The 24,110-nt window shown below is 39.4% G+C and overlaps 2 protein-coding genes across 10 annotated transcripts in view; one reads left to right on the top strand and one right to left on the bottom strand.

Annotated features, from left to right (window-relative positions):
* The window catches only part of lrmp (lymphoid-restricted membrane protein), a 36,545-nt gene extending 24,387 nt beyond the window's left edge, over positions 1–12,158 (bottom strand). For 8 of the 9 annotated variants that reach the window (XM_032589454.1, XM_032589458.1, XM_032589459.1 and 5 more), the window contains exons 1-16: positions 10,729–10,826; positions 8,858–9,561; positions 6,460–6,567; positions 4,904–5,084; positions 3,932–3,993; positions 3,765–3,840; positions 3,481–3,639; positions 3,271–3,388; positions 2,945–2,995; positions 2,730–2,807; positions 2,489–2,545; positions 1,815–1,874; positions 1,465–1,529; positions 1,252–1,345; positions 510–656; positions 10–111 (exon numbers count right to left, since the gene is read on the bottom strand). In XM_032589454.1, the coding sequence (XP_032445345.1) occupies positions 10–111; positions 510–656; positions 1,252–1,345; positions 1,465–1,529; positions 1,815–1,874; positions 2,489–2,545; positions 2,730–2,807; positions 2,945–2,995; positions 3,271–3,388; positions 3,481–3,639; positions 3,765–3,840; positions 3,932–3,993; positions 4,904–5,084; positions 6,460–6,567; positions 8,858–9,515 (2,016 nt within the window). In that variant the 5' untranslated portion in view covers positions 9,516–9,561; positions 10,729–10,826. Of the gene's footprint in view, positions 1–9; positions 112–509; positions 657–1,251; positions 1,346–1,464; positions 1,530–1,814; positions 1,875–2,488; positions 2,546–2,729; positions 2,808–2,944; positions 2,996–3,270; positions 3,389–3,480; positions 3,640–3,764; positions 3,841–3,931; positions 3,994–4,903; positions 5,085–6,459; positions 6,568–8,857; positions 9,562–10,728; positions 10,827–11,750 lie in introns of those variants that run through there. The other variant, XM_032589455.1, reaches the window with a different exon arrangement.
* On the top strand, positions 9,098–20,287 carry bcat1 (branched chain amino-acid transaminase 1, cytosolic). The gene is made up of 11 exons (XM_032589463.1): positions 9,098–9,124; positions 11,614–11,658; positions 13,746–13,940; positions 14,348–14,458; positions 14,589–14,708; positions 14,805–14,956; positions 15,078–15,220; positions 15,300–15,385; positions 15,552–15,692; positions 17,116–17,187; positions 19,962–20,287. Exons 1-11 carry the CDS (start codon positions 9,113–9,115, stop codon positions 19,998–20,000), a joined length of 1,116 nt encoding a protein of 371 aa, XP_032445354.1. The 5' UTR covers positions 9,098–9,112; the 3' UTR covers positions 20,001–20,287.
* Positions 20,288–24,110: the final 3,823 nt, after the last annotated feature.

Genomic DNA, 24,110 nt, shown 5'->3' with positions numbered 1-24,110 from the left:
GCATCTGACCTGAAGATCAGGGTCGGTGTTGCTGTCTGACTGTGTGTGGTTATCCATCATGTTTTGAACTGCAGATAAGACGCAGCTGGCTTCTTCTTTGAAATCTCTTTTCTGAAAAACAAAGAGAGAATACTATCAAAGCCAATGAAGTACAATAAAGGCAACATTTCTCAAGACACAAGTACTGACCTTCATTTGAAATACTGCTCTAAACCTAACCTATCATTATACCTTTTCTAGTCTTTTGCTCTTTGGCAATGCACTGCAGTTTTCAAGCACAGGTTTCATGTCTTTCTACACTTACAGAAACACCTTATACACACTTTTAAAATAATTATAAAAAAACTATCCACTGTTCTGTTTAAATACAATTACTAGTAAATGCCAGTGAAAATATAGCAAATATAACAGTATGCTGTGCTCAAACTGGGTGGGATCTGGTTATTCAATAGTCAACAGATTTATCAGAAGTTCAGGTCATGGTTTCAGACGCAATCATCCTCGATTACCAGTTTGTTTAGGAGACTCTTGTACTCCAGAGAAACATGTTCAGTGTTGGGTCCCTGCAGCATCAGGAACAACTCTCTGTCCAGCGTCTCGTCCAGCGAAGAGACCGTGGTCATTGGAGTGGACAAATAGTTCACTCCAGCAGAAGTCTGGAATCATAAGTGATTTTTTTTTTTCAATCAATTAGCAAAACCTTCTGCACAAAAGCTATGTTATAACAAAGGATTACACCAGATATCCGAATAAAGATTTAATTTGCAACAAAAATTAGGGATGTTTTCATTTATTTACTCTTTCGTGTGGCATTTTAGCTGTATTGAGTTTGACTGCATGTAGGTTGACTGGAATCTGAACCAGACTGTTGAATTATTTTGTGAATCATTGGAAATGAAATGAACTGGACTGAATTCGAGCGAATCCACAATCATATGAGGTCAACAAGGTGTGCCCTCATATGACTAGTCCTAGACCTTTAGTGTTTAATATTCAGTGGTTTCCTCTTGGAAACATGCTGATAAGAATAAAAACAGGCAACAGGTGTGCTTTCAAGTATCAGATCAGTGTTTTAAACCAGAGCAATTACATTTCTCCAGCAGTTAGATATGAGATGCATCACTTTCTATCCCTTTGAGTCACTTTGTATAAGACTGAGTGGTAAAGAATATCAAGTCCTTTCTTGTACAAAAAGGACTTGATACAATGAAGGCTGAGCAAAATAGAGAGAGAGAGTGGAGGGGTGCTGACCTCCAGTGGAGACTGTGCCAGAGCAAGTTCTGTCTGCAGGGATCCCAGGCTGCTCTGGTTTAATCTGTAAGCCACTGACAAAGCCAGACTAGCCCTGTGAGGCAGCCAGGGTAATGAGTATAGGGAAAAAATCAAATAAAACATTTATGTTTTTCCTCTGAAAAAAATTTGCCTTTTTAAATTTTTTTTAACTAGACGACTTGAAATGCTTACCCAGCGAGATCTGGAAGAATCATCTGCATTTGGGTCTCAAGCTTGTTTTTATCCTTCCTCAGCAGCTGGATTAGAGAAAATGAGAGCCAACAATATATTTTGAAAAGAGAGCAAGTGATTTAGTAAATTACTGGGCATATGTGTTTTAAATGACAAATCTTTAATTTAATTCAACAATTGTTCTAATTTTTTGGTTAATTTCATGTCTTCAGTCTGACTTTGTAACAAATTAGGCATGGATGAGAGTTATCAGTTGACTTTAACTCAATGGCAGGTCACATTAGGGGGAAAAAAAAGAAACATTTAAGTACATATATAACTCATAATGTGATGCATGTTACCAGACTGACCTCTGTGATGGCAGAATATTCCTCCACTGTTGCCTTCAGCTCATTTATTTGTCTGTTCTTCTGCAGGAAGTAAGCGGTACAGGTTTGAGGTTTGTAGAAATGTGAAAACTGCCGTTGGTCATTTTATTGGGATATCATTTGAGAGACCATCGCAAAGCAGTGCATAGTTGTAAAAAGCAAAAAGGTGAAATGGTTTCCAATTCTTTCAAAAAGAAAATCCAAAAACTTGTGGAGTGAATAGTTTATACTATAGATCAATCTTTCACCACAATAAAAGCTACAAATGTTTTCAGGTGTCTTTACCAAAATATTCACATAAGCTTTCTTTACATTAGAGAAAACGGAACATGAATAATGCACAATAAACAGATTTATTGTGCATTTTGTTTATGATGGAAACAAAATGTTTATGGTGGAATTTCTTTATGAAATTCCATGAATTTGTTTATGATAGAAAATCTATTGAAAATCTAGTACTGTTATGTTTGCACATTACAAAGCTGTATTATTTCATGGTTTCACTTTTTAAAATCTAAATAAAAGGCATCATTTGAGGCTGAAATTTAAGAGGTTTTAAACTTTTTGCAATGCACTTGATTTTAACTTTATTGGTAAAAAATGACTGCACTGATTAATAGTAGCTTTAGAACAGTGCACTTGATAAGTGAACTCACCTCCACAATAATAGCTTCTTTTTCACCAATGACGGCATCAAAGGAGTGATTTTGCAGCTGGGTAAAGGGAAAAGTGCAAAAACAAATGTGGGACACTATTATTATGCAAAGATACTTTTAAAAGTTCACAATTTATGTTAAATGACTGAATATATGTTATAGAAAACTGTCTTAGAAGTATCCAACCAGGCAGTGGTACATAATGGGGGTAGCAGGAATAATAGACAAATGGTAGAAATACCTGAAGGTCAGCAATAATGTCACACAGCTCCCTTATTTTGTTCTGGAGCTCGTCTGTCTCCATGGTGATCTTAAAGTTCTAGAAAAATCAATCAGTTGGACCTTTGAACAAATAGCTAGCTCCATTCGGATTGGACCACGTTATTAGTATTTGCAGTAATTACGTCTGTTAAGTGAGGTTATTTACTTAACGTTAAATGAATGTCTAATCAGTACCTCCTCCTGAAGAGATGCAATCTGGGTAATCAGGCTCTGATTTTCTCTCTCCTGGGAAAAAAAAAAAATCCATACATAGGTCACAAGCAAACAGCATGCCATGCAGTTTTCTTACATTTTGAAACCTCAGACTAAATATTTATGTAAATCAAGTCTGATGACATATTTATAATCTGTAATGGGAAAAAAATAACTAGTGATGTGCTAATAAACTAACACAAGGGCTTTAATTAAACTCAAACCACAAAGCTTTGTAATTTCAGAACAGATTGCACCATCAAGTAACACCAAAGATCTCTTCTTCAGCCTCAAGATCCATGACTAACCATATGCTTGCTGTGTGCCGAGGCGCGAGCTCTCCCTTCTTCTGTACAGCTCAATGTTGCCTTCATCTCTTCCACCTCTTCTTTCAGCATCTTCTCCTTCTGTGCAAGCTGTTGGGTTCTGTTGTAAAATAAGAAGGACGAATCAGGCCAAAATTGGCTGCGTAAGTAGGCCAGCACTTCACATTTGTGAGATAATTAGGAGAACCTTACACCCTAGCTTGATTGCGTAAATCCTCGTTTTCCTCTGCCAGTTTCTGGTTGCTCTCCTCCATGCTCTCCACCACCTGCTTCAGCTTCCGTACCTCTTCCTGAAGCTTTTGGTTGCTCATCTGAAGATCAGCGACACAATATATCAGCTCTGATGTTTCACTGGGAAGGGGAAATGAAAAACATGAACACTCGTCTGTGAATAATACCCAATATGAAAAATACTGGGTGTCGCAGATAAAACAAAAAAGTTGGCGGACTTGTAACTTAATGGTACTTTGACTTACAATTCCACTCTAGATGCCTCTCCACCAAAGGCCTCCAAGCTTCCCGATGTCATATTTAGCAACATAGACCTTCGGGCTGAAAAACACACAAATAAAAACCAATGGAGACTAAATCTTGACTACAAGTTGCATCTACAGGTCAGATGGGTGGTTAAACAAATATTCACCAGAGGCATCATCTTTGAGTTTAATTGAGTCTTCCTGGGTGTAGTTCTCTGCTGAGACTTCTCTGTGATAAAAAACAAAAATCAAATTGAAAAAACATGAACTAATTTTTAACAGTCATTTATTAGGAAATAGTTTCAAGCGTCCCAAAATAAACTGGAAAAGCAACAAGGAGTTTGAAATGTGATATGCTTTGGGTGAGTAATCTACTGACGTCTCTACTTCGGTCACATTTGTCTAAAGGCGAAGAGATGTTTGCTGTTCACCATTTTCAAAGCAAAAAAAAAAAAAGATTTCAGCACAATGCCTCATAATAACTTTGAGGAACTGTGGTGGAGGATAAATTTGGCTTATGTTGCAGGTTCAAGACCTTGGAATCTTGCAGTCATTGAGTCAATCAGGAATTCTTCAGAACACCAGAGCATTAAAAAGTTAATTTATTTGTATCACACCTATAGCTAAGTCAGTGGCTGCCAAAGATTTTCTGGGCCCCCTTATGGATTACAATAAAATCTCCCCTCCAAAAAAGAATCAACTGGGCACACACATCGTTCAACCAGACATAAACCTATACACAAGTTTATTTCACACTTTTGGTTGCAACAAAACACACTACAAACCATCTTCACAGTGAAACACCTTTGTGTAACTGTTTTTTTAAATATTCTTTTATTCATCCATACCGCTTCCCACGCCCTCCCTTCATTGGCGCCCCACACTTTGGGAACCACTGAGCTACGTCAAGATTACTGCTGCTGTTGGATATATTAATGAACACTGCAGTAAATCCACAAATGACTGAAAAAGAAATGATCAAGGTGTTGCAACGGCCCAGTCCAATTCTAGACCATTTCAAATTGCACATTGAGCATACAAAAACCGCTAAACATAAAGAAACTGATATAAATGAACCAAAACCGAAAATAGGCTTACAGAAACAGGCTATTTAAAGTAAAACCACATTTTCCCAGTACCTGCTATTGCGGCAGTCATCTATCCACTCCTTCATGACAGCATGATAGGTGTCCAGATCAATGGACACGTCTTTACGTTCTGGGTCCAGCATGTTGCAAAGTTCCTCTAGTCCACTGTCTTCGGAGCTTCGACTGGTTGTGTGACGCAGGTAGTTGACAATATGAGACACATACACTTTACCTAGAGTGTGAAAGCGCGACCAAGTTTTAGGAGGGAGCCATCTTTGACAACTCCAACACAGTCGATTGAAAGCACTGATGTTTGAATTCTGTCACATTTTTTATCTCTCACAACAAACCACCAGTTTCAGTCTACTGGTTTTCTAGGTTTTCACAGTGATCATGTTCACTTTGGCACCCAGTACTGCTTTAACGAAAACAAAAGCAGTTACCATAGTGACAGTGAGCCTTTTTTGACAACTGGGTTTATAAAAGATTTCTCAGTCCAGGATAAATCTAAGTTTGTGGTTACATAAACAGTAACCTATCAAAGTTTTCCTTTTTTAAAAAAAATGTAGACCAATGACAGAGGAGTTCCACCTCCTTCCTTTCACCTGCTCCAATAGTTAAGCTGAAAATTATTCATATTCCTAGATTTAAAAAGTATTTTTTATTCATCAAAGATTGATTCTAATAGGAAATGAGGGGTGTCTGTTAAGAACATAATTTAAAATAGTTTTACATGAGTTTATACAAGTTTATTTACAAATGATTTGTATCTAGGGCTTACACCCTTCTCAATAATCAAGAAAACATTTCTCATTGTTCTTACAGTAGTTTAACCTTTCTTCTGTCGAGCATTTTGTGTGTTTTCTCGAGAAATTTGAACATTTCACTTTATGCCATCATCTCAGTCTTAACCTCCCTCCATAGATAAGGTCTGCACTCTAGATAGGCCATCTAACAGGGGAATGAATAATATTCTAAAATAAAGTCGCAATGTTGTTAACATACACGTTTTCAAGTACCATTTATCCCGACTTAAAGGTAAAAAAAAAGAAAAAAAAAGTCAAAATTTCATGTTTCTTTTCTGCTGATGATTCATTAAGATGTGTGGATGAGATTCATTGTTTTGAAAATAAAACCAGTGTACAGTTTATGTGAGCAAAGACAGCAGGAGAGAATAAAGCAGATGCCAGGCATTAACATAATCCATATGTTATTTACAAAGCTCAATTAATAAATTTTTTCATAGCTTCACGGCTCATCTTCATCAAGGTTTGACGTATTCTGCATACCTTGGTAACAAGTGATTATCTAAAGGGACTGTTGTCTATCATCTCATTCCTGCCTGTCCATTCGCTTCTGATTTCAACAAGTCATTTTTTCAGAGAGTCGTTCATCTGATTTTTTCTCTATTTGTACAGAAAAACAGCTATATGTTAAAATCCCAGTAGATCACTGCTTTCTGAATAATCAGACCAGCTAGTTGGTCACTAACTTTTATGGCAGTAAATTACTTATATGTAATATACATTCTAAAAACTGTCCTTATGTTTGACAAGCGACAGATGATCCAGAAAATGCGTCCCATGTGAGTGTATGAGCGGGCGTACCTCTGCGCTGGGTGTCACAAGCATGAAATATGGTATCGAGCAGATTCTCTTCACAGATGAGGCTGATTTCTGCCATATTTCTTCCATTTTCAGAATTAACCGACGTCCCTGAAAGAGTTTGAATACAACACACACCAGACAGAGTGTCCTGAATTATGCAGCGTGGCAGGCACATGATTTTCCTTTAGGCACAGTAGCAAATAACAGTACAATGACCAAACACAATTCCTGTTAAATTTCACCAAAAAAGTACAGAGGTGGAGGATTGGTAACTACTTATTTACTTAAAAGAAAAATATTCAAATTAAATTTCTAGATGATAAACTGCAAATGCATCAATTTCCTGGACTAATCTGCATGGAAAGAATTATTTGGAGCCCTCTTTATTTCTTCCCAATATCATCTTGTAAAAGAATTTTCATGTCAAATAATGTGATTGGTGCTGGTTTTGTCTTTGATAATTATTTAAAATTTTAAATTATACAAACAAATCATAGGCTTCTGCTTCAAGTTCAGTCAATACCAAACACTTTCCACTTCACCCTAATAAAAACCTGAATGAGAACAAAACAATCCTGTGAAGTTTAGACATTCACATCAGCAGGGAAAAGGTTGTAGAAGTCAAAGCTGTCAAAGGCTCCTAATCCAAACCTGGTTTTCATACTTATTTACATGCATAGCAGTTATCACTGTATAAAAATAATCAAGCTTCAATTTGCATGTTAAAGATGAAAGGAACAGTGAGGTAGAATTATTTTACCCTCCATACTGCTTACATTTATTTTCTGAAGTTAAAAGAGGTTAACTTTATTTTAAAGTCCTTTGTGCACATTATAAGAGCTGGGCTGTATTTTAAGATTACTGTGGGGATTCATATGACTAAAATGCTTTTAACAAGGAGATGCTAAAACTTTCTGCTAAGTCTAGAGCAGTGTTGTATAGTAACGAAGTAAAAATACTTCACTACTTTACTTAAGTATATTTTGGAGTACTTCATACTTTCCTCGAGTATGAAAATTTTTGATGACTTTCACTTTTACTTCACTATATTTCCGAACTTAATTGCGTACTTTTACTCCGATACATTTTCAATGTGTGGTTTAGTTACTCGTTACAAAAAAGCGAGAGAGAGAAACAAAGTGTTTTGACCCCACCTACTGATTAGCAAGTAGGCTACCGAACAAAGTCCGTAGCCTGCTTGCCTGGGCTTGTTCATCACCTCCAATAGGATACACCTGTTTCGCTTCTCCCATTGTTGGGGAAATCAGAAATCAGAACACCGTACAGCGGGTTGGAGGGAGGGACGAACAGAGAAGAGTGCTGCCCGCACTGACGCGGCTCAGGGATTACGTGACACGCAGCGCCGTGCCCTATAATGCACTGTAAGCTATGTAATGTGTTTGAGGCAGTTGACCAAAATCCCGGACAATTTTTAAATTCCCCCCGGACATCTTTTTAGGTCTGAAAAGTAGGACATGTCCGGGAAAAAGAGGACGTCTGGTCACCCTAGTTCAATGGGGGACAGAAGCCATAGCGATAGCAATTTAGACTAAATTTAACGAATATAGGAAAGGCATGCAAGTTCAAAACCACAAACCATTAACATGTGCTACTCTTTAAAACTGGAACAATTTATTAGCAGGTTTCATTTTGCCTGCACTTGGTTGGGTACATTATTTTAAGTTTATTTGACAAGTTTACCAAAATATAAGAAATGTCATTCACACTTGCCTTGTTTTACTTTTTACTTGTACTTTTCATTACATTACTTGAGTACATCCATTTTTACAGTAATTTCCATACTTAAGTACAAGACGTTTCAGATACTTTAAGACTTTTACTCAAGTAACATTTCAGTCAGTGACTTCGACTTTTACCAAAGTCGTATTTTGGAGAGGTACTTGTACTTTTACTTGACTCTGAGATTTCAGTACTTTATACAACACTGGTCTAGAGATACGTACTTAAAAAGCATTTGTGGTTTAGAAATAATTAGAATATTGGTTAGAACTACAAACCAACACTAACTAACTAATGTATATATAAATGCACACACCTTTCCTAATTACAATGTAGAAATTACATTTGTGGTTCACTTTTACTGCTGTCGTTCTGTCTGTGGCATTGGTTAGTCAGTTTTGCCAAATCCATTTTAGTTTTATGGTCCGTTAGAGTGAAACTTAATACTTTTGTGTGCAATTTAGATCCACAAATGTGACAGTTTTTTTCCCTGAGAAAAATACATCTTGAAGACGAATATATCACTTTGGGCAAATTAATACTCATAATATCTAATTATTATAAGGATGATCAAAAACAAAAATACCAAGGTAACAAACAATTCTTAGTTTCTGAAAGCCAGACGAATCTACTTTGGCACTTAGACTCTGCCCCCTACCTCCATCTCCCATGGAAAGTCTTTTCACAACCAGTGCGGGGTAGGGCAGCTCACACTGTGCTGAATTTGCTGCGTCTGCAGAGCAGAAGTTCACGTTGTAGGAGAGGGTGCTGTTCCTCGACGTGAAAGTGCAGGACAGAGGAGGACTCGAGCTCCGGCTGTCGCTCTCACACTGCGCCGGGTTTGGCCCTCGGGTGAACGTAAAATAAGGAGAGTCTCTGGACTGGCCTGCGGGTGTCGAACAGTACCTCTGCCATGTCCTCACATGTTTTAAATCACTCCCATCAGGACCTCTCCTCTCTCCCAGGGTGCTTGTGATTGTGTATGTGACATTAGCTGGTGTGGATGGACTGCATTTGGGAGTTGAGAGGGGTACGTAGGAACCAAGGCCACTGCTGTGGGAGCTTGGCATCCCCATCCCTTGAGCCCTTTCCACCTCGTCTTTGAGGATGGCGCCTTTCTTCAGGATGGCTTCCAGGTTGTGCCTGAGGCCGCACTGAGGGCTGTCGTAACTGCTGGAAGAGAGTCTAGGGATCTGGAAGGCTGAATTGGGTTCCCTGTCACCACGCCACTGGATGGTCTGGAGCTTGCGGCAAATGCTGTCCACGGGGTTGTGCCGACGTGAAGGCTGAGGCGTGCAATAGTCCACGTTGCTCATGGTTTGGGGGAAGTGCTGAATTTCTTACTAGAGGAGAGGGTGAGGTCTGGGGGATAGAAAAGAAATATATATATAAAAGTAAACATTTATGCAAAAGTATTCATGAAGTTTGGACTTTTCCATTTTGTCACATTTACAACCCAATTTTACACCAAACGTTAGTGTAATCCAAGGGAGAAAATGTTACCAGATGTTTAAAGTAACATGTGAATCTGACAGAGATTACTTTATGTTACTCTCTTTTTTTCTTACACTTTTTTAAAGAGGACAAACATGACAAGACCAAAGATGGCGTCGCGACAGGTCACGATTAAAAATAACATTTTACAGTATCTGGTAAAGGTTGACTACAATGAACAAATGATTGTGCCATCGACTAAGGCCCTTAATCAGTTTTAATCATGGTTAACTTCCTGTTAGCCTGGTCTGGATAAGGCTAGCTGCAAATCGCCATAGTAACTTATGTGCTACTGCTTTTTTAAGAATTAGCTTCTTAACCGCTTCCGTGCAATTTTAAAAGCAAACTAGTTAAACCTTTGTCTAATATTGTCCACCCGACTACTTTCTTCAGTTATATTAGAATTAACTGTTTCGCTTTTGTTAGTTGTTCTTCCTGGCTATAATAATCCAATTAAGAAATACAAGTTTATACAATAAACAATCCTCAAACTGCCAAAACCTCTGAACTCAGAGGTCTCTTCTTTTGAGTTATTCGTGCTTTCTGGATTGTTAATTTAACAAGAGATGTTCAAGGATGTAGTCACACGGGATAAACTGTACATTTTCAAATCAGGAGTCAGAAGCACACAGAGCAGAGGAGGAAATTGGTAGAGACAACATAATACTGGAAGCCAAAATTCAAAGTTGTTAAACCTGGCAAGCTCCCAGGGATGTTTCTTTTGTCCTCGTGGTCAAATAGGTGAAGCAGGTGCGCAAACCTGCTAATTAATTGACCTGAATTTGTTATTTTACTGCAATTTTTTCTTACAATGCAAATGTATGCGTTTGTTTAAAAAAAAAAAGAAGCCTTAATTCAATAGCATTAAAAAGGCAATACACGCGTCTCACTAATAAGCAAAACGTATGTCTAAATTTATTTTCCTAATTTTTTGCCGAAATGTAACCAGACATTTAAAAACATCCATCTCAAAATACAGACTGCATGCCTAATTTTTCAATTTATGCGAAAATGTAAGTATGTGTATTATTTTACCTTCGTTGTCTCTTCCGAACAAATATCCACGGAGGAAATAATGAAATGTTTGGTGAACTGTCCACACAGACAAATCGAGCACGCGCACAAGCAGCTCGAGACTTTCAGAACACGAGCCAGCAGCGCCTCCTTGCGGTATGACTGAGACGTGACACCCAAGGAAACGCTAAGGTTTGGATAACAGGATGTATCTCAGATGAAACTTTAACATTTTCGTCCGGTTTTGCCAACAGTTTTTCCTTCGGCATTTGAAGTATGGTCAGGCTAAAACGTATGACTTCCCTAAACCTCACTAAGAACCCCAGGTGTTGGTGTGATGAAGTATGTCAGAGTTGGTAACAGTAAATTTGTTTCTGAATGTATGCATCACAACGATGACACTGCTTCCCCTCCAGGAACCAGTAAGCTGTTTAACGTCTAGGTGCACAGTGTTTCATTTCATCACAACGCCTAAGGCTGGGGCAGATCTCCTCATCTTAAGGTAAATTAAAAGCATCTTAACTTTTGCTAAATATACTTTTGACTGGATTGTCTGTGAGATGAAATAAGTAAAAGTCGGAGTTCCTTTTCAGAAATAAGGACAAGAATGTTTGTTTATATTGGAAACCAAGACGTGCCGTTTGTTTTTCTTATCACATTTGTGTAACTTCTGTTTACATTTGCATTTAGCCAGGGCTATGTTTTGACTATCCATAAGGAATATCAAACATGTAGCAGAATGCTTCCAGTTCTCAGAATAAAAAGCCTATTAAGAAAAAAATATTTATCCACCTGTAACTCTAAATGGCTTCATACAGCTATTATGGGGCTGCAACTTTGAGATACTTGTGAAGTGGCAATATTTTGGCATTTCATTATTTCTAAAACTGTTAATGTTTCTTTCAGGCAATAAACTACACCATGGCTGGCAGCAGTATTAGCAGCTTTAAGGTAAAGACGTCTGCTTTGATGGTTCAGAGAACGTGATTTTAGTAAAGGACTCTGCCTAACAGATATTATAAGTATAGACTTAGCTCACTTACCCTCAGTAGTAGCTCCAGGTATTGCATCTTCATGGTTCCCTGACTCCTTCACACTCAAAAATCTCCCTTCTTGATCAACATGGAGGTTGTTACAGCACCGCTGCTTGCCCTCATGTTGCCCAAAGCAGCCCTGAAAAGGATTTAAGAGCCACTGTCTTCCTATTATGACAACAAACAGATGAAAAGCCAAATCCGAAGAAATGGCAGACCTCTAAGCAGACTGCAAACAGAAGACTCGAGCCTCTTTTTTAAGCATGTGATTCAGCTTTTCGGATGTTCATCACAGTAAAAGCCCATTCTTTCACAGGTGAGGAGTGTGTTTCCATTGTTGCCCATGTCCTCCTGTTGCTCCTCTGCAACCTGCTCAGCAGAATCCACTTTCCCAGCTCACGCTAAGTCGCTGGAGCTTTGCATGTTTTCTGACCCTGAACGTCTGAGCGGGAGACAGCAGCCTCAGGTGGAGATTAGACATGTGCAGACACTCACGGAGACATGCTCTCCCAAGGAGAAGCATTGGCTTTGGTTTTGCGTGTTTGCATCCCGGCCTTTAGAGCTACACAACATACTGAATCAAAATCTTGAATGCAGTTTGAGTGTGTGTAATATTGCAACCATAAGGGAGTGATTGAATCCAATATTTAGCTATGATATTTCAAATTCTGCTTACTGATTAGACCAGTTGAATGGACGTTTAGCAACCTTTATGCGATCTTCAATGTAGATCTTAAAGACCAAGATGTTAGACCTCAAGTACTCTCTTAATGGTCCTTAAGTACTTTGCCTAAGAGTTTGTACTTTGTAAACACAACCCCCAAACCTTTTAAATGTCACTTCAGTCCTTCTTACACACTTAAGATACTCATCAAAGGTAATAATTATAGCTACATAATCCCGGCCAAACTCTGACTGGACTGTGAGTGATATTAGCAGTGATAGATTAGCGCTCATGCGGAAACATAAAGCTCTGTTAATGGCCTGCTGTGGCCTTGCAGTATTGGACTGATTGTTGTGAAGTGCAACAATCAATTTATTTCAGTATATTTGAAGAAACATGATAACTGTGAGGCAAATAATTGGAAAGCAGAGATTGTTTGGAAAGACAGCTGCTGTACGCTCACTGATTCCTTTCAAGTGCTGTACTTTACTGTAATCTGGGATTAGGATGCAAGCAACGTCCTGCACCAGGAGGGAGAAGATGAAGGGCCGGTCTAATCCCAACAGATAGCTGATGCCTGGCCAACTGGAGGTGTCTCTTTCAAAGAGGGATCATTCTACTCAGTCTTGGAAAACAGCAGGAAACCGCAACAATCTCTCTTATCTTTTGCCTGGATGGCAGAAGAAACATTTGCAGTTTTGCTCCTCAATTCCAAAAGACACAAAAATGGAAACAAATGCAACACTCTCAGTGAGAAAGTTGAATTCATCTGGAGTCTGGCAACTCTAGTTGTTGCATTTTTGTGACAGAAATTTGTATCAGTCCCCACACTCCATACATGTCTGTGGGCTGGTGTGTTCAGGGCAATGGCTATTGGTAGTTTTCTTCTACACAAGAAGACCTACAAGAGGAATACCTTCTTTCCTATATTTGCTTCTTGTTGTTGACACGACTTTAGTGAGGTGCGCAGAGAAGGAATGAGACGACAATTGCAATTAAATGTTGATAAGACCAAAGAAACGGCGGTCACTTTCAGCCACACAAAGACATACGGTAGGATCTCCATCTCAGGAGCCGATGTGGAGCTAGTCAAATAATACAACTGCATTTGTGCTACCCTGGGCTGTAAGTTGTAGTTGACCACAAACAACTGAGGTACATTCCAAAAAATACAACACTTTCCATCACCAGTGGCCAGGTCCATCTTCAAGCCAGTGGTGTGCTGGGGTTCCTCAACGAAGCTGAAAAACTCTGACAGACTCAATAACCAGGAAGATAACTGGAAATAACTCATAGTGTAGCTTTGTCTTTGTCTCTGTTAATTCTTACTGCATCATTAGGCAGCAGACCTTGTCGTTCAGCTCTCTACCAGTCTGCAGAGGAAGCCAGATGTAGTTGACTTTGGGACAGTCTTCACGGACCACATGCTGACCGTGGAGTGGAACGCCAATGGGGGCTGGCAGACTCCCCTCATCAGGCCCTTTGGGGACCTTTCCCTTCACCCAGCCTGTTCAGCACTGCATTACGCCGTTGAGGTACGCATGCAGCCTCGCCGAAGTATTCACGCTCATTGAACTGTTTACATTTTTGCCACCTTGGGCAGAAATTTAACGTGCTTCACTTTCTGACAAGACAACAGAGTTAAACGTACAATCAGAGCTACAATGGAATAGTTTAGATGGATGCATATCTGGTCCAATCCAGGCTTAAATCCAGTTGAGTATGTGTGAGAACACTTTAAAACTGACATCCTCCATTTGTGATGGAGACATTTTGGCCTTTGCAAAAAAGAATGGACGGAAATGTCAACCTCTAACTGTGAAACATCTGAATACAAATTCAAAGACAAGTTATTTTCTTGACCTGACTTTTTCTTGTATGTCCAATATGATGTTTCTGATTACGTTTGAATCATTTTCAATATGTTCTTTCTTCTAATGAGCTGTTTGAAGGCCTGAAAGTGTACCGAGGTGATGACAAGCGCCTCCGCCTCTTCAGACCCCTATTGAACATGGAGCGAATGTCAAAGTCTGCAAAGAGAGCTTGCCTACCTGTAAGATGGACAAAACAAAGAAACGTTTTTATTTTGTATCAGGTCTAAGGAAAAGGATGGCTGATGGAGAATAAAAATATATCTTTGGTTCTTGTTTCTGTTTTGCTTTTCTTTAAAAAAAAAAAAAAAGGCCTTTGATCAATCAGAGTTGCTGGGGTGCATCAAGAGGCTGATAGAAATCGACCAGGACTGGGTGCCTCATTTAGGTTCAGGCTGTCTGTATATAAGACCAACATTTATCGGCACTGAGGTGAGCAGAAGTGTAGTTTCGTCAAATTCCTTCATGTCATAGACGTCCTCTAAAATTTAACTGGTGTGTTTCTGCGTGTTTTTGTTCCCACCGTAGCCTTCTCTAGGGGTTAAGAAGCCTAACCGTGCCTTGCTGTATGTAATCATGTGTCAAGCCGGCTCTTACTTCAACACCGAGCTGTCTCTGTGGGCCGACCCAAAGTACACACGGGCTTGGAAAGGCGGAACTGGAGACTGCAAGATGGGAGGGTCAGTACGCGCAAATGGCGTTTTTGGTTTAAAATCCATTTATTGCCTTACTTCTAAGTAGATTAAAGCACACTGAAGATAATATTAGCTAGGCTAAAGTAATTGTTTTGGATTTCTACAGGAACTATGGAGGGACTCTCTTTGCACAGCAGGAGGCGGGGAGTTATGACTGTCAGCAGGTGCTGTGGCTGTACGGAGAGGACCACCAGATAACCGAAGGAGGAACCATGAATATCTTTCTGCACTGGATCAATGAGGACGGAGGTCACTGGACCTACACTTGACAGTACTTATGTCTATGTTTCAACTTTCTACTCTGAAATAACAACTTATTTGTGATTAGATGAGGAACTTGCAACACCACCACTAGATGGCATCATTCTTCCAGGCGTCACTAGGCAGAGCATCCTGGACCTCGCCAGAAAATGGGTAAGAAATACCTTTAGTAGAGAATGGTGATTCAAAACCATATTTACATTCTGATACCTAATTGGACAAAAAAAAAAAAAAGCTATTCAGTTAAATACTAGAAGAGGTGATAAACTTTAAAGGTCAGCATTCGGGCCTCCTGAATTCCTGCTGCTCTGCTTTGAAGGATGAGTTCAAAGTGTCGGAGCGATACCTGACGATGGGCCAGCTGTGCTCGGCCCTGAAGCAGCAGCGTCTTAAAGAGATGTTTGGCTCTGGCACTGCCTGCAGGATCTGCCGTATAGGAAGCATTGTGTACGAAGAAAAGGTAAGAAATTCACAAAACTCTTCTTCTTGTACAAAATACTGCTACAGAAAAAAGCTCAGTCTTTAAGCCTCCCAGAGTTAGCACATGAGATGTCTTTTTTTATGTTCTGGGAGGACTTGATGAATCAGTTGAGCCAGAGTTTAGAAGAGAAACAGAAATGTCAGCTTCCCGGAAAGTTTCACTTTTCACAATAAAGCGATTGGTTTCAGTAGATGCTTGGCAAACACTGTTCAGACGTGTTTGGCTGCTCACAATTTCTTGTTATTTTGCTTCAGTGTATCTCAACATTTTTATAACTTTGTCCTTGGTCAGAAATGTTGGACTCTAGATGGTATTTCCACACATTTTCAGCCGAGTCTTTGCACCAGAGAAATGTGTATGGGATGAGACACTGCTATGGCCTTTGCTCCTTGCTCTGTTTTTATGCTCATTCACTATTTTGGACACCCTAATTGCAACTTGGTAAATGTTAGCATAGCAAATTACTTTAACCCTGACCAGTTTGGGATTTTTTTTATTTCCCTAAATAAATGAAACTTGAAAGTGGCTTAATATTTTTTCCTTCAGGCTACTTTTGTCTGACATTAAATTTTGATTAATGATCTCAAACAATAATTTGTGACGAAAAAAGCAAAAATGGAAGAAACTTTGTGACAGACAAGTCTTGTTATACATTCACTTCTGTTCGCAAAGTTAAGAAATATGTTTGTTTGAAGAAGAAAAAACGATAATGAACAAAAATACGGAGAAGCTGTGAAAGTCAACAGATGTTACGAGTCAAGATTTGTTTTACATACAGTCATTTTATTCATTATTTGTTCATTCATTTATTATTATTATTATTATTATTATTATTATTATTATTATTATTATTATTATTATTGTTATTCTGAGTGGACAATGTACAAACCAGTCCTAAACACCATCTAAGAACTGTATATAATAGAGTTTAATGTGTTAAACTAGAGCTAACCTATACAGATAGCCTCAGTAAGTCATAATGGGAGAAATATGTCCTAGTGTTTCTCACTTTACTTTAACAAATCTTTTATTTCCTTTTTTTTTGTTTGTTTTTTTGGCGTGAGAGGTGACGTAAGAGCTTTCACTCCAATTTGTTTTACTGTCTTCCCAATAAAATAAGATCCTACATTTCCACTTGGCATATTCCCAAATAGTTTATCCACAGAAAAATCTTTCATTTACAAAAAAAAAAAAGTTCTCTGCTGTTCTGCACGACACATAATCACTCCAAGTGTTGCCGCAAGCTCTGTCGAGAAAAAAAAAGCCTCCAAAGGTTCTAATTGTGTGAGAAAAGTACGTCTTAAAATGACGTATCTGCTTAACAACATCGGATAGGTTTAGTACTCCTAATTTTCTGTCAGTAAAATATGATTCAATATAATTCAAACTTGTGTTTTTCCAGAATTTGCAGCTCCCCAATCAAGACAAGCACTCATTATCTTCAAGGATTGCAACAGAACTGACAGATATACAGGTTAGTGGGTAAACACAAATGTCTCCTTTTGTGTTATATGGTTTAGCTTAGGTTGTTCAGTGATAGTAAGATTTAGCTGAGTAGCATGAGGTAGGGAAAAAAAATCCCCAAACTAAATAAAAAACCTAAAATTGAATAATAAATATTGCAAATAAAAGGCAACACCTAACAAATACCCCCTCTACCAAAAAAAAAATTCAATTAACTTCAATCTCCATAATTGAATTGGCGTGCAGTTATCCAAGTAGTTATTACGTAACTTAATGAGATAAAATCACAAAGTTGTTTTAAATAAACCTTCTTCGGTCCCTATTTATCAAACTTACTGTATGCGTGAACTTCCTCTAAGTGTATAATAAGTGAGGTATCCTGTAAGGGATTAAATTATGACTTATTATGGTCTTCTCAGCCAACAACAAACAAACAAACAAAAAAAACTCACGCTAACAGTCTACTTAGCGTTTCAGATTTAAACAGATTTCTAATGGCTTTTGGCCCAGTAGGGTTAATGAGTGCGCTAACTATTGCTTGATTCTCTGTTATTGTGTTGTGTAGCGAGCCTATTAGTTGACATATAAGCTTTAATGTGATCATTATTTTATCACTTATACTGGGGAAATGCCTCCTAGGTTCCGAATCCTACACTCAATGGACACTAAATGTAATTTCAACATTGTGCCTGGTTATAGCAGACATGCAGCCAGGAAGATCCCCCAAGAATATCTCAGTTTAGTGATATTCCCAAGCCTGGTTAATTACGGACTCCGAACAAACCTTCGGGTGATGTTATCATATAGACCTAGACATCCAGTAAACTTTAATTTTTGAAAGAGATTTCACACTGGGTAGGCTATAACGTCTCACCATCGCTCGCAAAAGTATTCAGTGTTTCCACCGGCCACGTTACAACCACCAGCGCCCACGTATTTTACTTGGCCTTTGTGATAACCCAACATAAAAGTAGTGCATGACAAGAGCAGAATGAAAACCTGTCTTCTTTTTTCTTCTTCTTTGTTATCAGTAAAAAAATCTGAAACGAGTTGATATTGTGTGAACAACTTCCGGAGAAAATGTGTGTGTAAAAATAAATTTTTCAGTCTTCCCACGGACTCTAAATTGAATTTAGATCTGGCATGCTCTGATATATGAATATGCTTTTACTTCTCTTTTGCTTTATTTTGGTAAATTACTCATCGTGCTTTTGAGTTAATTTTTTTTTTTTTTAGACTTAACAGGAAATTTGAAAACATCACTTGACAATTATGTGTCATCGGAAAATTGGAAGATTAATATCTGAACACCAACTATAAAGTCTTAAAAAGTGCCAAAAAGCTGAAATAAATAAGCAATGCTAAGCCTGGCGGGGGCACAGGTAAAGCCTGGTGGCCCGCCAGGCTAATAATACACTGGGGGAAACCCTGAAATATGCTTCAACTCTTTCTATGCCCACATAATTCTTTGTGTCTGTCCATTGCATGCAATTCAGACAAGAACACGGTTTTATTGTGGTTGTAGCATAACAAAATGTCATCCATTTATTATTATTCACTTTTATAAAACAACAAATGATGAGCTTGTTGAACGAACAAGGGGAAAAAAACTCACCAGCACAGCTGCTATCACTAAAAATGAGTAACACTAAGATGCTTTGTAACCTCTATCTCTATAACGATCAATGGTCACACATGGCTTCATATCCAATCCTACTGATCTCCGTAACGTCCTTCAAACTCTTAGATAAGTTCATGCAATTATCTCTTCAACTTCCTGTTTGCGTTTTCTTTCTAAATGTCAATAATTAGCATATCAGCCCGCTTCATCGTGCAAGTATGTGCTAAGAATGCTGCTACGTTCCGCGGACGCGATAAGATCCCCCTCCCGTCCTCCGGAGAGCACAATGCGGGCGAAAGTGACAGTTTGTCGGCCCGCCGGCGGAGCGACGGAGGCAGGGGCCGAGGCAAAACTCCTGGATTCTCTCATTATGCCCGTTGTAATTGCACAAACTCAATTATTGCCTCAGCCTCGTGTGATCTTCAAAGCCAAAGATGGCGCAAATGAAGCCTGGAACAAGTGGGAGAGGAGGAGGAGGGAGCTTAATGAACAATAAAATCGACAAAACGCCGGAAAATGCTGCAGCTCCTTCCTCGGTGCTGTTAAATCTGTTGACATTTCATTTGGAGGCAAGCCGTACAGTGCACACACGCGCACACACACACCCCCCGCGCCCGCGCGCACACACCCACCCCGTCCCGAAGACAACATTGTGCAACAAACAAATGAGTGGTCCGAGGCTGCAGATGAAAGATGGGTTTACTAAGTCGCCCTGCTGTTCCTCTTTCAAGTTAATTAGAAATCACATTCTTTTGTTTCCCCTTCACAGGCGTTTATTTACTTTCTCACTCCGACCATTAGAACAAATTTGCAACATGAGACACGAATAATTGGATTTGTCTCCACGCCTGTCACGGATTGGGGAGCATTTTGTTTTGATTTTTTTATTATAGTTCCCATTTTCTCTGTTGTGTGGCGTCGCATTCTGCCGCTGACAAGAGTTTGCAGATTTGCTTACGGATATTTGAGTTTTTATTTACTTCTCTTTTTTTTCTTCTTTTTTATGTGATTATTTGTGTTTCCCTCGCAATTAAGCAGAGAAGTTTAGTGCTTAGCGGCTTAGCGAGATGCGGTTTTTCTTTTCTTTCTTTTTTTGCCTGGGGCCCCCAGAGGATAAAAGTTTCTCATCTAACCTTCTCCGCATAAACTTTGCTCTTTTTCAGCACGGCCGCTCTCCGAGTGACTGGACGTACCTTGTGTAGCGGTGATGAAGAATTTTGGACTGGCATTCGACAAAGCCACTGAAATCAGACTGATCTTCACTGGTCAAAAGGGGAAAAAAAGATAGTCTTACTGTACGTAACTGTGGTTGTTTCATCTTTTACTTGTTATTTAACCTAAGTTGAAAAGAATCGCACAACTGTCCAAAGTAATTAGCAAAAGTAGCTTGATGTCTAATGTAATACTGTACAATAACTTACAGAGCAACCGCAGCCACTTGTTTTTACTTATTTGCGCAACATGCATAGACCCAACTTGCAAACTAGCATGTAAGAATTACAAAGCGCCTAGAATGAACTTCTGTAACTTTTTTTTCTTTTTAAGATTTTGCAATATCAACAAAAAATGCTATGAAGCTGTTTTAATCAATATTGTGCTGTTGGATTTTAATTTCAACAAACAAGGATTTTGCCCAGTGGAAAAACGGGACCCGGAAAACTTGAGAAACCAAACCCGGTTGGCACGTTGGAACGCAGCGGACAAGAAGTCGCTCTGGTCAAATGAGACCAAAATGGAACTTTTTGACATCCAAATAAAACGAGAACCGTTGCCGAGAACTGAACAGCAGACATTACAATGTTACAAAATGACTTTAAAAAAGCTGGTCCACAACCAGGTAATTTTAAATTCTTGTCCAAGACCAGATAGACTCCAAGCCGATTGCCTGATTACAACCTATGGTCTCAAAGCCAGAGTACTAATCCCAAATTAGCTGCCTTATAATCATTTAGGAAAGATCTATGCAGAGAGAGAAATCACACAACAGTGACTAAAAAGTGCAAAACTTCTCATTTATTCACAGCAAAGACTGGAGTCGATGGAACTTAATGCAGGACAATCCTAGAACAAAACCTATTAGAAGCTGAGGTTACAACATCCAATGGAACGGATCAGATTAAATCAGTCGTGGACTCAATCAAAATCCAGACCTACATTAAACTGACAACCTCTGGCTTGAAAACTGACGAACACAAATGTTTTCGTCAAATCTGGGTAAAAGTTTTAGATATTTTGAGAAGAATTTTCAAAGAGTTTAGCCTCTAAATGTGCATAGTTGTGAGGAAAAACCCTGAAAATGGCATCAAAAGTGGTTCAGCAATACATTAGCTCTTCACGTTTTTCAGATTTTTTCATATAATGTTCAAATGATGTACTTATTCTTATCTGCTAACATAAATCCAGGTTGCTATGTATTGCAAATTTTTTGCCCAGGTCCCTCTTGAAAATGAGATCTAGGTTAAATAAAAGAATATATATATATAATATAAACCTGCAATAAAATAGATTGCAAGGTGGGCAATGAACACCACACAGAAAAATAGGTGATGGACTGAACATGTAGGTGGCGTACAGCTACGAATCAGTTTCAGATTCATGGAATGCAGCCTTCATGAACACTGAAACAGCTGCTGTGCATCTGACTGAAATTCAGATTTCAGATGGGTAGTGCTATCAATCCGCTCATCGGACGTCAATGTGAAAAACAAAGTAGAACAAAAAATATTGTGCCTATAAATTTAAGGGAAAGTGGAAAATGATTTACGAGCATTGTTTGCACAACTGCAGCATTATTTAGAACACGTGTCAAACTCGAGGCCTGGGGGCCAAATCTGGCTCGCCGTAGCTTTTTATGTGGCCCTCTAGATTCCAAATTACCTTACAGATTTTCACAAATCTGCAATCAACAAATTTCCACATTTTTTCTGATTTTACTGCAACTTTTCTCAATATTGGTCAAAAACTTTCAGTTTAAGTGACTGCTGCCTCAGCCTTACTTGATAAGTTATAGTCTGTAATTGATACGGCGAGTAGTAAAAGGTCACATTTAACATCATACAATAGCACAAATATCGTAAAAATGTCTTACAAACATTTCTAAATCGGGACCACAAAATCTGTCATTTTGATTGCAACAAAACCACAAAAACAATCACAAAATCCTGGAGGAACCGCTATTTATTGATACTTTAACAGTCTAATTGGTTTTGTCAATACATTCTGGCACAACCGGCCCTTTAAGAACATACAGATTTTTGATTTGGCCCAAAATGAAAATGATTTTGACGAACCTGATTTAGAACATATCAGACTACGTTGCTGGAATGTTAGATATTTCCCGTCACAGGTCATAAGGTTGTAAGGGACTTAGTGGACTTGTGAACGTGAGGCCCACGGTTCTGTGGCGCTGCAGAGACACTTCCACAGTCCTTATTGCTTCAGCACAGAGCGACTGTTTTCCTGTCATCCCACTCATTCACACACACACACACACACACACCCCCACGCACACACACACACCCCTACGTGTGCGTGGAAAGAAAAACTGGAACCGAACCAAAGCCATCAGCATAATGGAGTCATAACAGGAACCCATCAAACTGGAGTGCACTTGGGCTGTTTGTTCACCAGCACACCCATGTGCACACGACGCAAATTAGGAATCGCAGTCGTACTTTAAAAAATGAGAACTCTGGAGGTGAATGCGTTCACAAGCAAATGAAAGCCCGATTAATATCGTCTGTCCGTGCATGTGTGTGACGTGTGTGTGGGCGGGGGTGTGTGTGTGTGTGTGAAAGGGGAAGCCTCGTCATGTTCGGGATGTATTCCGTCTTTTTGGCAGCGGCTCCTTCCTTGTGTGCAGTGGCACAGCTGATGAAGAGACCAGCGCAGGCAGATGCAAACACACAACACGGCGACTTTAAAATGCCAAACACCATTGAGTTCTGCTAAATCTAGGCCACCAGTGGAGTTGCCAGAGTGCCTCCTTCAACTGCCTTTCTAAAATACTATTACGTCTGTGGTGATTTATTGCTTGAAACCGCTCGTCTCCAATTCTTAGTTATTTATACGAATCTCCAGATCCAATTCCTTCAAGTGGATTATAAAAATGTTTTAACACTTGATAGTCCGGTAGACTTGTTTGGATTGAGGACTAAAATCGCAACATTTGTTACATTTTAAATTGGTGCGGTTCACTTTCACACTGCAGTGCGTCAAAGTCGAACTGTTTCCCTCCTCGCCTGTGGTGGCGCTGCACCAAGAACTACTACAGGAAGCAAAGCCAAAACCACAGATGAAGACATTAGCGCAACTTCCATCTTCACAAGCTTTAAAAAAAATGGAGCGGCATCAAATTTCAGAGGTTGTAAGATTTCTTTTTTGTCTTTGAGAAAAGACGACGACCCATTTCTCTCGCTAGTCCTCAAGACTCAAGCTCTTGTCTTGGTAGTATTTTCCCAGAATGCTCTTGAGTTTGCTTTAATCAACCAGAGTTTGCTTTAATTGAATTGAGACCTAGTACAAAACAGTTTTAAGGCTTTTAAGAGTTCAGATTATCCCAAAGTGTCTCTTAGATCATATATGCCTTCCATCCGTTGATTTTCATTTCTCATCTCTCTCTCTCTGTACTGCCTTCACCAATCCCACTTCCCACCTCTTTGATATCACAAACTCCCAACCTCTGTCACAGAGACCAGGGACCTTGGCAGGCCTCTCTCCCAGTAGGCCTGAAGATGGTGAGGATGTTTTAATTGTCACTTGTTGTTAAGGAAGCGTTGACATTGAGGCAGAGACAAACGGAGCCAGGGGTTTGGGGAAGGCGGGGGGCTGGGGGTGATGAGGATTGTTGGGCATAAAGAGGGGAAACGACAAGAAAGAGAGAACGAAGGAAGGAGAAAGAGAGAGATATGGCACCCATTCAGCTACTAAGAGCGGTGTTTGGCTCAGAGCGGCGTGTCTTCTTCTTCTTCTTCTTCTTCTTCTTCTTCTCTCCCTTTGCTCTTTCTCTCTCACCCGGCCGGGGCATGATCTGATTTGACAAGTGCAGCGCTGTCATCTTGAGTTTGTCCAATTTGAAATTCTAATTAACGCACTCGGCTCCACTTTGTGTTTTTTTCTTGTTTGTTTTGTTGTTGTTTGTCGTCGCCATGTTGTTTGTCTCTCGTCCTGCCTGTTCTCGGGCCAGTTTGTCTTCTCCGTAACCTTCCTCCTTCGCACGCGCCCTCTCTCTCTTCCAGTCTCCTTTAATCTGGGCCGCCGTCGCAGCAGTACCGCTGGTCGCCGTGGGTGAGATCTCGGCAGATTATATCAGT

Source organism: Xiphophorus hellerii, chromosome 17 (genome assembly GCF_003331165.1).
Source record: "Xiphophorus hellerii strain 12219 chromosome 17, Xiphophorus_hellerii-4.1, whole genome shotgun sequence".
In the NCBI taxonomy this organism is placed as follows: Eukaryota; Metazoa; Chordata; class Actinopteri; order Cyprinodontiformes; family Poeciliidae; genus Xiphophorus; species Xiphophorus hellerii.
Note: the sequence above shows the minus strand (reverse complement) of the source record. Positions and strands in the feature narration are given on the sequence as shown.

Bases quoted from the DNA above. Each gene is read 5' to 3' on its own strand.
- bcat1 (XM_032589463.1), top strand. The intron at 15,221-15,299 runs GTCACTGGACCT...ATTTGTGATTAG, and splicing joins CTGGATCAATGAGGACGGAG to ATGAGGAACTTGCAACACCA. The intron at 15,693-17,115 runs GTAAGAAATTCA...GTGTTTTTCCAG, and splicing joins GCATTGTGTACGAAGAAAAG to AATTTGCAGCTCCCCAATCA.